This window comes from Nyctibius grandis, chromosome 5 (genome assembly GCF_013368605.1).
Source record: "Nyctibius grandis isolate bNycGra1 chromosome 5, bNycGra1.pri, whole genome shotgun sequence".
NCBI classification, from domain to species: Eukaryota; Metazoa; Chordata; class Aves; order Nyctibiiformes; family Nyctibiidae; genus Nyctibius; species Nyctibius grandis.
Genome location: NC_090662.1, coordinates 58,770,803 through 58,787,959, shown reverse-complemented (window position 1 = coordinate 58,787,959; position 17,157 = coordinate 58,770,803). Strand labels below are relative to the sequence as shown.

Genomic DNA, 17,157 nt, shown 5'->3' with positions numbered 1-17,157 from the left:
AGAGCAATTTGCTTGCAGAGAGCTGCATAGAAATTTGCCTTTCTTTCTGGGGGGGCCTCAAGAAAATGCCAGGGAGTTTGTGCAGCCAAGGAAACTGCTGGACTAGAAAGCAGAACTGGAGGAAAGGACTCAGCAGGTACACAGCAGGATTTCCAGTCTTTTTTATTTGTCAAATCTCAAGATTCTCACTGAATATTTTGTCACACGAGCACATAAACATGCACTTGCCTCACTGCATCCCCCTTCTGCTGTGAAATACAACTTCTAGAGTGTTTTAATCAAGAGCTGTGCCAGGTATGTAGCTAAAGGGCTATGGAGCGGTAAATTGTACAGATGTGGGAAAGCAGCTGAGTCCTAACAGGCAGGTGGCATTTGTGTGGACTCTAGCGGTCTTTTGGCATAGAAGAGTGGGCCTCAACGTCTGTGTCTGGGTACAGATACCTATGCACACCTGTTTTCTGAGAGTCCGTCATAGCCTTTGTGAGCCTTGTCTTTTAGTGCCTTGATCTCTTTCTCAGCTAAGTACGTTTTTGCGCAAGAAGGATGCCTGTTTCCCCACAGGCCATCTTCATCCTCACTGCTCATTCATTAGCAGAAAGCATGAGCCTGGAGTTTGTGTTCCTGCTATAGATGCAGGGGAGGGAAGTGATACCGCTGCTGTTAGGGGTTCTGCAAAGCCCTGGTCCTACTACATGCTGTTGGTGAGGAAGGAAGAGCCTCCACAGGGTGGCTGAGGTCCCCACTGTTACCTGGCAATGTCATAGGCATTTGTGAAGAGCAGGAAAGGTAGGCTAGAAACACAGATTCTCTTTCCAAACAAATGCTTGTTTAGAGACAGCAAGGAACAAATGTTACATAAAATGTATGCATGCTGCTGAGGCCAACATCTTCAATTTTTAATACATGTTTGTAAATAATGATTTACCCTAGGTGTCCAAGCCAGGAGCATCTAACTTACTAGCTCTGAAAAGCAGGCAATTCATGGGAGAAAGAAAAGCAGCATATTGCGCAGCAGCTGTTTAATCTTCTTGTGGTGATATAAGTGAGTAGCTTGACTCTGAAATCATGCTAATTTTAATCCCAGACTACACCTTTCACAAGGACTGATTCCCCACATTTCATGACAGGCCATAGAAATGCTGGTTTTCTCCAGTGTTCCAAGCCTTTCTTGTCCACATGCTCTAAATACTGCAAGTTTTCCTGTAGGTTCCACTCAGCTTCAACTGGTGGCTCCTGAAGAAGCAGCAAACAATATGTTTTGCAGCACTGCTGTGTGAACTGTCTTTGCAAAGCAGTTTTGGTGTCGATGCCAGCTTGCTGAAAATCAAGTGAGAACAGTTTCCAAAGCTTTGTAATGTTACGTAGATGTAATATTACATTGCCTCCCCACTCTCCTTCTGTGCAGCTGCTCTACATGGACTAAGCACTGAAGAACTTCATTTGTCAAAGCTGATGGTACTATTTGAGTGGGACAGGCAGGGGTCCCAGGGTCACTTTAAAGGTTCTTTTATTTACTAAGTCCTGGCTTCTGGACTGTTCCAGCAACCAGCAACTGTCTCTATTTCCTCATAGAGAGATCTGCAAAGAGCTTGATAAGGCTGAGCTTTTGGAAAGGCTCAGCAAGCTGCAAAAGGAGGAAGCTGCTCTTTGGAAGCTTCATATGTGTGTGATATATATGACATATATATTTATATATTTCCCTGGAAAAAAACACTAGACTATAGTTCATTTGGATAGCAAGTACCAGGGCTCTGCACACACCAACAGTCTCTTCAAGCCTTCCCTTGCCTCTCCAGGGGTTTGGCTGCTTGTGTTCAGGGTCAGCTCTGACATAGCACGGCCATATAACCTTGGATTTGACTGCTGTGAAAACAGCTAAGCTGGCAGAAAGGGTGGTGTGAGAAGGAGTTATGAGAAGCCTTATCTCTACCCACAGACCCTCTACCGCTTGGCCCAGGAGCTGATTCAAGCTCAGTGGTGGCTGGGTGCTTATCTAAGCTGTGATGTTGGGGTGCCTGTGCCCAGCCTTGCTGACCCTGACCCACAGACCAACTTCCCAGCTCAGTCTTGACCTGCCTGGTCACTGTGGGTTTGCTCGGTGATCACCAGTCTGTGGCCGACCCTTATCACCACCACCGGCCCTGCTCTTTGCACGTTGCTTGGGTCTGGTAGGACTGTGCCCTTGTTGGCGAGAGCACTGCCCTGCCTGTCCTGCCATTCCCCACTGTTGCCAGTGCAGCTTTGTATCATCTCCTTTACAACATTACACATACCTCTATGTGTGCCTGTGAGAATGTTTAGGAGTATATGGGCTGGAAGACCTTCACCACAAGTGGAAAACAACCCCAAGCACAAGGGAGACCTCCTGTTTTTTTTTAAATACCAAGCTGCACAGACATGCCATAAAATTGAACCACCGCCCCTGTCCCTGGGCTGTGTCTTTACTTACCATGATAATTTTGCTGTAAAACTCTGAGTGGTTGTGGTAATAGGAATATCTGAGCAGATTCCTTATCTCTTCCACCATCCCCTACAAATCAAGCACAGCACAAAGCAGACTGTTAGCATGTGGTGTGGCCAGCAGTGCAGTCCACTAGCACTGGGAATTTTTGTTTCTCAGATTGTGTCAATCAGCAATGGAGAAGGTGCCTGGTTCAGTTTTTGGAGGAAGGCCCCATAAAAGCAACACAGGGTTGGAAAAAATGCTTTCTGCACTTGTATATGCGCATCAGCCAGCTGGACAATTCGGATATGCAGTGTATGTCTGTGTATTGTGGGACACAGAAAGGTTGCTGGATCTCAGCTTTCCACACCCCCATCCCTCTCAGCTCATAAGTTATCCCCACTGTCATTGCCAATATATTTTGATCAGTGTCCCTAGCAGAAGCTGAGTTCTAAATGAATGGCAGATGCAGATGGCCTGTTTATCCCACTGCCTGGGTCCAGTTATACAGAAACACGAAGTACCTGTTTGATGTTGGTCATAGCATCATTCGAAGGTGGAATGTCAAGAATTTCAAATATGTTAGCTGTTCTCTGCTGTATATCCTTCTCACAGGCATCAAACAGCTTCTGCAGCGCAAAGACAACAGCTGATTACAGCAGCGATCACATTGAAATGAGAGGTGTAGTGTGGAAAGCATGTGCTGAAACCACATCTGCATTGGAGTAAATTGTAGAGTCACAAATTGATTGAAATATGTCTTCAATACCTGGGAAATAAACTGTTTCATTGAGCTGTTTGCATGCTGAAGCCCATTCTTCAGCATCTGTGGGACCTTATCATCACAATCAATGCTAATAATGGCCTCATCTCAGTCTTGTCCTTTAAAGTGTACCATTTTGGTATTTGCCTTCAGATTCCCCTAGCATCAGAGCAGCTGAGCCAGACATGAGAATGAAGCCTCACATCTAGTACTTAAAGCGTTAACCATAAGGAACCTGGACTGTATTTTCCCATTTGTGCTTAACATGGATGAGCTATGGGACTGGGATTTGAATGGGCCCTTCGGAAAGGCAGGAGGAAGCAGGGACCATCCAATTTGCTCTCTACAGCATTACGCAGGCCCTGCTGGACTGGAAAAATCAGAGACCCAGACTTAGTCCCCAGTCCTGTCTGATACAGAAATACTAATACTCAAAGTATTAGTAATATAATATAATAATATAATATAATTATATAATACTCAAAGCCTGCTATACTAGCTACACCATACCGATCTGGCAAGAGTCAGATTGAGAAAATGGACATAAACAAACCTTAATTATGCTGCTGCCACTTTTATATGACCAACAGGAGACTGTGGAGCATCTGAGTTTTTCCCAGTCACGTAGCCTGAGCATCTCATACATCTGCAGCACAGCAGACAAACGTGAAGGGTCATTCATGTCCTCAGAGTGCTTGTGCATGCTCATTGCTTTAGACAAGAGCTCTTTGTTTCTAGGGCAAGAAGGATATTAAAAAAACTTAGCTAAGACAAGATGAAACAATGAATAAGCATAACTATTTTGCAGCATGTTATGAATCTATTCCATGAATCCCATGTTTTCTACAATGCACTTCTCAACTATATTACATAGCTGGCAAGCAGATTTTATGTGGGAAATAGTGCTCCCTCAGCTGAGTTTTGCATGATCACAGTAGAATCTGGTCAGAGTGGCATTTTGACTGTGTCATTGTAAGCTGATTTCTTTTATTGAAATGTTCACCCTGGGAATATCTCCTTCGCTTTCCAGAACAACCCAAGCCATCCTCCAGAAATCAGTTACAAAGAGATGCTGGTAGGTTGAAAGTCTGGTGTCTTCATTTAGCCCACACCCGGGGCTAAACAATAATGGTTTTTCTCTCACCCAGTGTCCCTTCCCCAACCAAGGAAGGAAATTGGGAAAAAGAGGGAGACTCATGGGTTAAAATTGAACAGATATAATAAAATCAAGAAACCAATATCAACAATAACACAAAACACACAAAAGTATACTTAGCCACAAGAGTTGCAGCAGGTTGTTCCAGGAATACTAATGTTGGCAATGAGAAAAAGAGCAGCCAGAACAGATGAGGAGAAAAACCAACCCCACCTCTCCCCAGCAAGCCCTCCCTTTTATAGTGAGCTTGATGATAATGATATAGAATACACCTGTGGGCCAGCCTGTGTCAGCTGCCCTGCATTTAACTGCTAATGGCCTTGATCACCATGGCTGGCCACAAACTGAAGCAAAATCCCAATGAAACCAGGACATCGGGGGAGAAGGTGTCTAGGCTGTCTGGTCAGAATCAAAGAGTCTCTAAGGACTGGAGGGAGCAAGAAGTATGTGGCTCTTCAGTGTAGAAACACACATTGCATTAGAAATCTGAATAAATACTTTACCTTGCCTCTAGCTCTTTGACCTTCTCTTTCAGCTTCTTGTGTTCCTCTTTCTCCTGAACCTCTTTTTGGGTGACCCCTCCAGGAAATGCTCTGAAAAAGATTTCTTTTGTGAGATCTCTTTATTTCTACTTGGACACTGGGACAACAGCGGACTTGCCCCTATTGAATAGTCTGAATTCCAGTAAAAAAGCTGTGAGGTGGGAAAGCACAAAGCACCCAGGAAAAACTCCAGGGGAGCTTAACAACCTTCCCTGAAAGCCCTCACTGAGGATTTATGCTCAAATCAAGGGGAAAGCTATTTACATCAGAAGAAAGGGAGGTGGGGTTGTGAGGATCAGAAGGCTTGAAGAAAACACAAATATTCTCCATTTGTTTAGAATCTACTCTCGTCTTTTCTCTAGTTGTTTTCTCCATTTTAACATCAAAACATTATCACCAAGCATCCCAAACCCTCCAGAGAGTTCTGTTCTCCTGGATTCCGTTCTCCACAGATGTCTGGGTAACGTCAGTCTCTTATTCCTCCAGTGGGTGAAATTCTCCTGTTTCCAGTGCCTGCTCTTTAGGTGATACTACTTGAGCTTAAAAGAGCCGTCTTTACACAATGACACTAGGTCTATTGCAGACTCACACCGTAAAAGTGCTGGAAATTTACCGTTCACTAGAGATTTTTAGAGATTGTGTCGTCTTCTGTATTACAGATCTCAGAAAAGTACATGCAGCCCTAATATAAAGGAGACTTCTTGTCCCATGTTTCTTTCCCTTCCTTTCAGACTAAGCCATACCATCTTATATTAATATTCTGATCTTGTGAATTATCTCATCAAGTTTCTGCTCTGTCAATTAAATTACCTTGATACTGCACACAGAAATGTTGTTTTCACAGCTTGTCCAACCTTGGAGGTGGTAGATGTATTATGCATAGTGGGGGAGGATGACTGGCTGTGGGTGAAAGGACAATGCTGAGAAGAGGAATTTCAGAAAACCCAATACTCACTCCTGATAGCTGCTGCGGGAAGGAGGATCAGTGTTGCTGGTCTCCTGTGCCTTGTAGTGATCAGATGCAGCATGCTGCCTAGAGATGGAAGAAAACAATCTATGTTAAGCATACAGACCTGGGAACAAACCAAGAATGAAGACCTGAATTTGGGAGGTGTAATCTGAATCTAGGGGGGTTTTCCTGACAGCCTTCTATAATTAGGCAAACAAACTCAGGGACACAAGTGATTGAGCTTGGTCATCATTTGAATCTAGGTCCAGTGTCTGGGAACCTTTGCCTTATATCAGCCCAAGTCTCAAACTTGTGCCACTCCAGAAGAAAGCTCCAAGGTTTCAGAAAGTGTGAGTATTCCTCCACTACCAGGCCATCCATGACTGCACACCTGCAAACCCTTCATGGCCCCACAGATTACTCCAGCCACTATCAGAAACTTAAAAATGCCACAGCCTGTCTTCATGGAAATCCCAACAGGAAAGCCTTTTCTCCACAAAGCTGTTCAGGAAGGCTATGGAAATCCAGCTGTACTATTTGAAGTTTATTCACTCCCCCGCTTAGACGCTGAGAATTATTTATGTTTGCATTTTATCCCCAAGACGCTATTATTTAGGCTATTATTTCTTTTTCTTTCTTCCTGATTAACAACTTCCCTTCTTCTTGCCTGTATCCCAGCCTCTATGCCTTCCCTCAGCGCTTGCCTAGCTCTAAGAGGGCAGTTTTCACAACGAAAACCCAGGACTGCCTCTGCACACCTACTCAAAGTGTCCTCAGAGCTGCTTTTACCAACTCCCCTTTTTATATTAGGCTGGATGCCTTTATCTTGAGAGCTGCTGTTTGTAAGGCGGCCATTTCCTATTCAGAGAAGTATTTGCACAGAAATGAAAGTCCGTCTCACAACCTGACATGTTTTCATGTCACGTGCCCTGGTCCTGTACCCTGATCTGCACTCCAAGACAAACGTGTTTCAGAGGCAGCTCATGCCTGGCCATGACAATGCAGTCAAACAGAAGAATGAAAATTGGGTCTGTCCTGCAGGACAGAGCTGTGATAACTAAGGCTTGAGTATGCTTCAGTTACAGACGCAGAAACATTTATGATTTTTCCCCTCTTATATATATATTCTTAACATAAAGAATGACATTACCTGTGGAAACTCTCCAGAAACTGTAGTCGAGCATCAACAGAGTCACACCAAGCTTTTTTCATGCTGTCCATCAGGGAAAGAAAGAAATAAATAATAAAACACATTACAGTCAGTAGGTAAGTATCCACTAAAGTCCTAAGAAATACACAAGCTAAACTTTCTCTTTCTAATTCCTGATCAGCCTGTAGGAAAAAAAAAATCTAGATACCAAAATTTCTCAAGTATGTGCTTTGCCAGGTCGGTGGTTTATGATTTTATGAGTCAGTACCAATAGTGCAAATAAAATACTGCAATACCAGGCAATACCAATAGTGCATGTTATATGATGCAGATCAAACAGGTTCTGTAAATTGGCTTTAGGTTCTAAATATAGCCCGGACAAAATTTGGTGCTAACTCAGAGCCCTCTTTTGCCTGGCTTGTTTGTAATATTCTGTCCAACCTGCCCTAGCGTACACCAGCTACAGCTGATCGTCAGGGGCCATGCTAAACACTGTGATTTCTGGTCACCAGACTCACCTTGTTTCATTTTCTACCTGCACCATCCTTTCTGCCAGACTATAATATAATATCTCCAGGCTTGAAGTCTTGTCTACATAGGTTGATGGTTGCCATGAGGTGCCAGATGTTTGTCTAAGGAAAAAGAAAATTGAATTCTTAAAATGAAGGGAAAAAGATCACATACTCTAAACAGGTAGCTTATAAAAGACAGCCCCGTGAGCAGAGGCTCCACGGCTACATCCATGCTAGTGAATAGATCAGAGCCAGGAGAGAGGCTTCAGGGCACACCAAGGCCCAGCACACACCTGGACGCAGTTTTGGCACAAGTGAGCTAGCACCCTTCCAGATGATGCCTGACACAGTTCAGAAGACTGCACAGGCCAGGGTTTGCAAAAAAAAAGGTGGAAGATTTGAGCAATCATTAGGGCTGGATGAAGTGGGCAGGATACAGGGACAAATACCGATAAACTCAACCCAGACCTGCGGAGTGTGGGGAACAGCAAATGCAGGGGGCTATTCTGTTGAAATCAACTTTGCAACATGCGGATGTGGAGTTTTTTAACAGAGGAGAACAAAGCTATATGTTCTGAAGGTAATTTTCATTTCTACAACTGCTCTGTGCCCTATTTCCTAATGAGGATCCCAAACATCAACTATTACTGCAGAGGCAATCCCAGGCTGAGGTGCTCCTGCAGCTCAGATACAGGTGGAGCAGACAGCAAGGTCCTTCCCGCAGCAAGGCAACATCAGAGAAAGCCTTAGCATGAGGCTTCACTATCAGTTTACACTGATCCAAGTCTGCACAGCTACTGCAAGGGACTGTCCCACCCCTCTCTCTCAGAACCTCCTCTCTCCCACTGAAACAGATTCTGGTTTTGTTTACTTGGATGGATTTCTTTCCAGTTAAATCACTTCATTTACAGTCTTTCACTGAGGACACTTTTTTATTTCCTTTAAGCTCCACAATCTGGTATAAAATCTGCATTTAAGTCAGCCTTTCCGTGCAAAACTGATGAGCTCAGAGACCGAGTTCCTGAAGTCCAGGATCTGTTACACTATTTATACTGTTCTTTCCAATTTCTCTTCCTCTCACATCCGTTTAAGATCTGCCTCACCCTTTGGAGCTGAATTTGAGGAAATTAACCATCCCTGTGATGGATAGGAAGTAGAAAACTAAAAAAAAAAAAAAAGAAAAAGAGCTTTTACTGAAATATTTCAGAGTCAGGAAATGTTTGCAGTCCCTCGCTGCAACCCCCCAAGGGACTTTGTAGAAATATTCAGACCTACTAAAGTTAAACGTGGTAAGTTTAGCCAGAGACGCCCCACCCCGTGCAACATACCTGCTGCCTTCTGCAGTCATCTCTTTAGGTGCAGCACCAAGACAGTGTCCTTCAAACACCCCCGTTCTGCTGCAGGAAGAGAACTCGGGCGTACCCGTGCCTTTACAGCAGCAGAAAATGTTTGCCCAAATGAGCGGCAGCACAGGAGTCCGTGCTGCCTGGAGCATGGGAAGCTGCTGCGAGCGTCAGGGACTTTTCTGCTATAAATAACAGAAAGAAGCCCTTCCCTTTTTACAGGAAAAGGAACTCTTTCCTCGCATTGCACCTAGTATCACACCTCACTCCAGCCAATAAAGTCGGGGGGGAGGGGTCGGCTTCACCCTGCAATATCAGCCAGAGCGGTTTCGGTTTCATCCCACTCCCACCCGGTGACTCCTCTGTAGCTCCCTGAGCTGCAGGCCACTGCACTGCCATCAGCCATGGCCAGCAAGTCAGTCTTCGTCGTTGCTATAGATTTTGGCACGTCCTACAGTGGGTACTGTTTTTCCCTTGCTTCAGGCACAGACCAAATCCGCCAAGTGTACTGGGGAACAGAGCACGGGCTCAAGACCCCAAAGACGCCCACGTGCATCTTGTTCAACCAGAACCTGGAGTTCAGGAAATTTGGCTACGATGCTGTGATGAAGTACAAGAGCCTGCCCTCCAGCGAAGCTGACAACTGGTACTTCTTCCAGAACTTCAAGATGAAGCTGTACAACACGGTAGGTGGAATGGTTACTGCTGATGGGAGTCAGAGCTATTCATTTATTTGAGGGATGGGGGTTAGAGAAATTGGTGAAGAGGGTGGGGTAAATCTGGCTGATGAGGATGAATGAATGCAAATCAAAGGGAATTTCGATGAACTGAAGAATAAACTATTTATTTTCTTAATTAGCCAAAGGCTTCACAGGCCCTTCCTTTATGACACTGTCCATTGTCTAAAGACAAAAAAAAAACCTGACTGCACACCTCAGTGAAGCCAAATACTTGTTTTTAACAAAAAGCTGCCCAGCTCCAGAGCTTGGCAGAGAAACTAGCCTCCCTCTGGGGCTCCGTGCTTCAGTCCTTGAGAGGGAAAAAGTGAAGTTTCCTGTAATTTGAATGAGGTGGGCAACCTGAGGATCACCATGAGAGCTCCTCCCATGTTATATACCTCCCTCTAGTTTCTCTCTTCCTCCCCTGAAAAGGTATGCTGAAGACAATTTAAGGGTGGCTAGCTGTCCTTCAAGCATGTAGTGGCTATCATTTCTCTCTGAAGGTTCTGTGCTAGTTCAGAATTGTTCACAGCTTTTTCTGGGTTTGCTTGTTCTGCCAAACATTAGGCTACCTTAGCGCCTCTTTGTCTGTGCTGCTGGGTCCCACAGGGCCTCCCAAAGCATGGAATAACCCAGAGCACAGGGCCAGCTCCAGATAAAGTCTTGTGTCTGCTCTTTGGCATCCCCCAGTGCTAAGCAATGAGTGCTGAACTGGATGCGTTGGAGGGTGGGAGGCCTCTGTGAAGACTTACCTCCCCAGGAAAGCTGGGAATGATGTGGCCTGCCACAGTGTCACCTGTAGCGTGGTGGGTTCTCACTCACTTTCGGAGAGAGCTGGAGAGAGGTTTTAGTTCAATCCCATTTCTCTGCACCCAAGTAACAAATGGTTAAGGGAAATTTCATTATAAAATCAGAGAACGGTTGAGGTTGGAAGGGACCTCTGGAGGTTATCTGCTCCAACCCCCCTGCTCAAGCAGGACTACATAGACCTGGTTGCTCAGGACTATTGTCCGGCCAGCTTTTGAATATCTCCAAGGATGAAGATTCCACAACCTCTCTGGGCAACCATTAGAAGGGCTCAGTGACAAGAAAGGGTAACACCAGTTCCCAGACATGTAACTGATTATTTCTGAATCTCCATAGAACCAATTTTCCTTTCAGTGATTTTTCCTTTCAGCTAAGTCTCTTCTAAGTAACTGCACTTTCTGAAACTAACTGCATGTTTTGCAGACAGTGTCTGCTTCTAGGACTGATAACGCTCAAAGTTTATAGTTATCACTGAGGCACCGGTAGGGATGTTATGCAGAAAGGCTCTTGCTGTACTTATTCTTGGAGAAACCAAGGTCACTGCTAAATTCCTCACTGCTTACGAGCGAAGAGCCGCAGGAGGGTCGCACCTCCAGGGAGGAGCGGACAGGAGAGGTGACCCAAAATTGACCAGCGAGGTATTCCATCCCAAACATGTCATTCTCAGTATAAAGTGGGGGGATCATGAGGGTCTCACTCCTTCTCGTCCCCCTTCTGCTATGGCCGGTGTCTGAAGAAGACTCTCTCTGTTTTTCTCCTGCCCCCGATTCCAATCCATGCATTTCTGAACCCAGTTCCCATCCGTTTCTGGGCCCAGCCTGGGCCTTCCCGGAGCCTGCCCTGCAGTGCCAGTGGTGATGTGACCATCATCAGGGGAACTTAGTCTTGGTTTTGTATATATTTCTATATATTTAGTTATTTCCATTCTTATTATTATACACTTTTTCATTATTATAGTTCATTAAAACTGTTTTAATTTTCCAACCCATAAGTCTCTCTCTCCCTTTTCTCTTTTCCTTCCCCTTTTGGTGGGGGGAGGAGGGTTAATAGAGAGTGTGTGCCACCGGTTTAATAGCCGGCCCAGCTTTAAACTGTGACAAGTCTCTATACATACACCTGGGAAATGTATGGTGGTATCACATAGAAAGTACAATTCTCCTTACTGGCCATTCAGGAGGATCTACAGGGTCTTTACAAAATTTGGCCTAGGAGAAGCAACTGACATTGACCACATTGGTATTTTGCCTATTGAATCACAGATGTTGTGGATAAGCGATTTGGTAGCTGGCCTGTGTCAATTAGGCTGCAGTTAGCCATGATACTGAAGCCATTGCTGCGAGTTTACTCAGATTTGGAGACAGGACTTCCTTCTGTGTCGTATGTTGTGCGGTGCTCAGTGTGAAGGGGACAGGTCTTGTACTGAGACTGCAATGTGTGACCCTGAGACTTTTTTTGTAGAAAGTCACATCTGGCATGGAGCTGAAAGCCAGCAATGGAAAGACGCTTCCTGCCCTGACAGTCTTTTCTGAAAGCCTGCGCTACCTGAAGGAACATGCCCTGAACACCATCCAAGAGGCCTCTTTCCAAACTGTCTGTGACCAGGAGGAGATCACCTGGGTCATTACCGTCCCAGCCATATGGAGCCCTGCGGCCAGGCAGTTCATGCGGCTGGCGGCAAAAGAGGTAAAAGCAGGGGTTATCCCACTTCCTCAAATTATCTTCAGAGATTTCTTTATCCATCAAGGCAGAGGAACTCCTCAACATTTAAACAATCTGTATTTCAAATTTCAGTCTACCAGGGAGAGAAATCTCCCACGTTGGGGGCGGTGGGGGAGAGGATGTCCAAACCATCAATGACAAACGCTCTGCCCTTTCACCCCACCACCATGTAGAAATGAGCCCCATAGAGATCAGCACTGCAAGAACCACCACCCCTGCATGGTCTCCTGGGGTGAGAACAGCCTCCCTGGCAGGTGGCGTTCATACAGCGATAACCTCGCCACCTTTCCTTGAACTGACACTCCTCTCTTGACATTTTAGGCAGGAATCATCTCTAACATGATTTCTGAGAAGCTGATTATTGCCCTGGAGCCAGAGGCTGCATCGCTCTGGTGCAAACAGCTTCCACAGAAAGGGTTTATGGCAGACAGCAGTGACAAGAAGAAGTTTGAAGACTCCCCTGGGATCCAGTATATTGTTGTTGACTGTGGAGGTAAAATTTTCCCTGTTTAACAGGTACCGTCTTTGCTGGGCACGGAGCGTGGCTGTTTTGCAGTGTCTGACACGGAGGGCCCCAAAGAACTGCAGTGCAGTCCCAGAGCTTGGACTCCACTGCTATGCTTGTCATGGGGTTTTTTATTTTTATTTCTAACTTAATGAGATCCATGGGCAGGCAGAAACATGGGAGGAAGAGACAGATCAGTCTGCACCGTGTCCCAGCGTCAGCCACTGACATGAACCTACATGCTGTTGTATAGCCTGAGCTCACAGCCTCCTCTGTAGAATCAAGTGTGGTGCCCAGTGAACTGATGAAAGAGATTAGCCAGCAGGCCCTGCAGAGTAAATCATTAAGAATGTTTGATGGAGCACTTAGTAATTTCTCCAGTTTCCTGTGGGAGTTTTTTCAGTGTAATGTGAATTTCCAGCCAAGACCAGTCTGGTGATTGTGAACAAATACTGAAAAGGCATCAAGAGGACCACAAGTTTCTGAGAGTATCACCACTGCTGCTCATCTTAACTCAGAGCTTGTACATCAAAACACAGGAGTCAGCTATCTATGTGAGGAGGCCAGTCTCCTTTTGTGATAAGTAAGGAGATCGTCTTGTGGCAGGGAGCAAGTCAGAGCTTCCAGCTCTCATCAGCAATTACTGTAGGAGCCTTGAGAGATCAGGCTTGTAAACAGAAGTGCATGAATTTAGGAAATCTAAGGGTGTGCAGGCAATAGTGAGGGAGTGAGGATGAGAAAAGAAAGCGGCAGCAAAGTGCACTTGTGAACCAGGAGTTCAGAAGGTAACATTATGTTCAGTGGAAAGGACGGACCGTATGTACTTTAAAGAAAACCAGCTAACTTCATTTGTGTTTGTGTGTGTGTGTGTGTGTGTAGGTGGCACAATAGACATCACGGTACACGAGATCCAAGAAAACCATTACCTGAAGGAGTTACACAAGGCAGCTGGAGGTGGCTGGGGAGGCAACAGAGTGGATGAAAACTTCATGGATTTCCTCAAGGAAATATTCGATGATGGTGTATGGGATGAATATGTAAAGAGCCACCCTACCGAATTACAACATATGATGTACAGCTTCGGTCTACAGAAATGCTCTGTTAGCAGGGAGGCGGTTTACATACATTGCTACTACAACTTGACCAGAGTGGCAGAGAGCAGGAAGGACATCTCCCACTTCTTCAAAAAAGCAAAAGGAGCTGTGTGGTGTGATGGGATGATCATGATTACATATGAGAAAATGAAGAGCTTTTTTGACTACAGTATCAAAAATATCATTTGTGCTTTGAGGGAAATTCTTGCCAAGCGTGAGATGGCCAAGGTCCAGTACATTTTGCTTGTGGGAGGCTTTGCGTCTAGCATCATCTTGAGAGATGCGATCAGTCAGGTCTTTAGCAAGAAGTATCACATCCTTTGTCCAGTAGAGGCCCAAGCAGCCATTGCCAAAGGGGCTGTTTTATTTGGAGTCAATCCACACATAGTTGCCTCAAGAGTCAGTGCTCGGACATATGGCATAGCAGTAAGTAGTGAATTTGATGCTGCTATCCATGACTTAAGTAAACGAAGGGTCTCAAAAGCTGATGGCTATGTTTATTGCACAGACCTCTTCAATAAATTGGTGGGAATTGAGGAGTCAGTGAATATAAATGAAATTGCCCACTATAATTTCCATCCAACAGAACCAGATCAGACCAGTGCATGCTTTTCCTTCTATTGTACAGAAAAGCAGGATGCTCAGTATGTAGATGAGGAAGGGATGGAACAGCTTGGCTCCTGCTCAGTGCCAATGACAGACACAACACTGGGCAGGCAACGCCAGCTGAAGATGGATATTAAATTTGGGCTCACTGAATTTAAAGCCACATGTACTGACGTTACTTCCAAACAAAGTCGGTCAGTTATAATAGATTTTTTAGCTGTGTAAATGCTTGGTACATCAAGCAGCAGAGACAATGCTCAAGGGAGAGCTTATAGCTGTAGTGGGAGGCAATAACCACTACAATAGAGAAGGCAAATGGACCATAAAGTCCATCATCCAGCCTTCTGCTTGTACAGGTAAACAATTCGCTAGTCTGATTCTCTGGTTCCTTCCATTCCTCACCAATCCACCCTTTCAGTACAACATCTCTCTTTCTGTTGTATCTGACAGCAAGTTTATCTGCTGCTGTACCTGTTGCCCTTCTAGCTTAGCCTCATGGCATCTCTGAACACAATAGTCCATACCACCAATATAATAATCTGTACTCTGCCTATGTTCGATACAAAGCTTCTGGACTGGTGTCTGACTTCCACATATATCAGCCCGTAATTATTTCTTTCAGCCTGAAGTCTTCTTTCAGCTACATCCTCTCTTCCTTTGATATCAGGTCCCTTTATCTGGAGTCCATGTTTAACTCTACCAGGGGTGACATTCAATGGATTTGATTTTTCTTCAGAACATCCCTTATATATCTTGTGTGTAATTAAAGCCTTCTTGTCCCAATCAAGATACTCTGTGAAGCAGTAACTCAATGTAGTCTGGGGGCTTGTATCCAAAACCTGTGGGAGTGTTGTTTCCGTTAACCCGCTGAGTAGTTTGATCTCATTAACTGGGCAGATATGAATGCCAGACTGTAACACTACAGATACGAATAGTGCTTATGCCACTACCTGAGCCCCTTCGTCCAGCTGTGGGTACTCTCTACATCTCTGACTTGGGCTTGATATTTTCCATGTCCACAAAAGCTCATTTCTTTGCGTCCTGCCTGCGGCACCTGTGCACAGGTTCAGCACAGCATGGCCTGTGTGAGCCCAAATTTGTCCAAGAAAAGGATGTGATCCTGCAGTGTACTGGGCCTGGCTGGGGTGGACTTAACTTTCTTCATAGCAGCCTTATGCTGCTGTGTGATTTGTGATCAAAACATCAAAACGCTGTTGAGTGATAGCACCCCAATGTTTTAGCAGTAGCTGAACAGTGCTTGCACAGCGGCAAGGCCATCTCTGTTTCCCACCCTGCCCCTGCAGCAAGGAGGCTGGCAGAGGGAGCAAGGGGCTGGGAGAGGACACAGCCAGCACAACTGACCCCAACTGACCCAGGGGACATTCCATACCCTGTAACCTCACACTCAGCAATAAAACTGGGGTAGTTCTCCAAAGCAGCTATTGCTTGGAGACTGGCTGGGCATTGCTCTGGTGGTGGGATGTGGTGTCTACATTTGCATCACTTGGGTTTTTTTGGGCTTTTTTTTTTTGTGTGTGTGTATGTTTCCCCCACACACACTTCACTAAGGGTGTAGAGTTTCCCTGCTGAGCACTAGCCTGTCCCAATGCAAATACTTGGCTGTCTGGATACACTGCATAAAAACTTTATTAGCTGTAATGACTGTGTTAGAATCACTGCTAGCCATGTACTTAATGCAATCAATCCTTAAAGCAGCATTCAGGGAATTAATCTGTATATATACTATGCCCTATGATGTATAAAGGCTGAACTATTTTGAATACATTGCCTTTGCTTTCACATTTAAAATCTTATGCATGCAATAAAAGTATTCACAACAGAAACTTGTGTGCATTTCTGTCGAGTCAGATGGTACTTCTCTGTAAACTATGTGAGGGCCATTCTGGGTGACTAGGTCCCAAGAGGCTGAGTACTTTTGCTTTTTTCTTACCCTTTGGACTTGGTACTTTCAACAGTGCAAAGTGCAACACAGCTCCACCCAAGCCCGCTACTGCTTTCTGACGGGGAGAGAGAAGTGTGGTCCGGCAGCATCTGGGAAAGCTGCATGCATCTGCCCCAGGTCTTTCCCATCCATGTGCTATGTGGGCTTTGGCATTCAGGCATTGACACCAACAAGTCGTGATTGCAGCTCCTAATTTTGCTTGTTTTGATGAGCTGATGATGTTGATAACCTCAGATACTGAGCATGGAGCAGATGCAGGTGCCTGTCATCCGTGTAAAAGCAGCACTGAGTGTCAGCATCTCAAGCGAAGCATCCGAGGAACCTGGCAATACCTGCTGTTGGGGGCTCTAACCTCAGTCTGACAGTACAGAGGGGTGTTGGGAAAATAAGAGTTATAGCTGCCAAGCCCTTTCCAGCCATCCTCTACAACAGGCGTGTCTGCTGAGCTGGATATTAACCCCTGTTGCATAATAAATAGGGTGGATTATTTAGATTAAACATGAAACTTAACTAACAGATCATGAACTTTCAAGAAGAAAACATGAGCAGCTTTGCAGTGCCTGTGACTGGGGCGTCAACAAGATCCGAAGGCAGCGATCGCTGCCGGATCCTAAATGGCTGGGCGGGTAGCAGATGCCGCCCGTTTCTGTCGATGGAGCTTGCTGGCTGCCTCCTGCCTAAAGCACATGGTTTCTCGGAAGCCAAAAGGAACCAAACCCCACTTCACAGAACTGCCACCGTTTCCTGACACTGCAGTGGGAGTCACATGCTCTGCTTCCCTGGCTGGGGACAGAGCCAGGAAAAGCTTGGCCGCTGCACGTAGACCAAAATACCACGGCTGTGCTCCCTGCTCGTGATTTCCCAGCTCGGGATTTCCCAGCTCCCT

The 17,157-nt window shown here is 45.4% G+C and overlaps 2 protein-coding genes across 3 annotated transcripts; one reads left to right on the top strand and one right to left on the bottom strand.

The window, feature by feature from the left end:
* Nucleotides 1-149: 149 nt before the first annotated feature.
* On the bottom strand, nt 150-9,060 carry LOC137664128 (uncharacterized). Of its 2 annotated transcripts, none has more exons than XM_068401894.1 (9): nt 8,844-9,060; nt 7,522-7,635; nt 7,004-7,066; nt 5,860-5,937; nt 4,866-4,955; nt 3,760-3,940; nt 2,968-3,072; nt 2,450-2,530; nt 150-1,317 (listed from the first exon to the last, which is right to left on the bottom strand). In XM_068401894.1, the coding sequence occupies exons 1-9, from the start codon at nt 9,008-9,010 to the stop codon at nt 1,075-1,077; spliced, it is 1,122 nt and encodes a 373-aa protein (XP_068257995.1). In that variant the 5' UTR covers nt 9,011-9,060; the 3' UTR covers nt 150-1,074. The 2 variants fall into 2 exon arrangements, with proteins under 2 accessions (XP_068257995.1, XP_068257996.1); XM_068401895.1 differs by having other exon boundaries at nt 150-1,233.
* A 161-nt stretch (nt 9,061-9,221) lies between these two features.
* Nucleotides 9,222-16,139, top strand: LOC137663588 (heat shock 70 kDa protein 12B-like). The gene is made up of 4 exons (XM_068400987.1): nt 9,222-9,544; nt 11,843-12,067; nt 12,425-12,596; nt 13,488-16,139. Exons 1-4 carry the CDS (start codon nt 9,263-9,265, stop codon nt 14,531-14,533), a joined length of 1,725 nt encoding a protein of 574 aa, XP_068257088.1. The 5' UTR covers nt 9,222-9,262; the 3' UTR covers nt 14,534-16,139.
* The last annotated feature ends 1,018 nt before the right edge of the window (nt 16,140-17,157 follow it).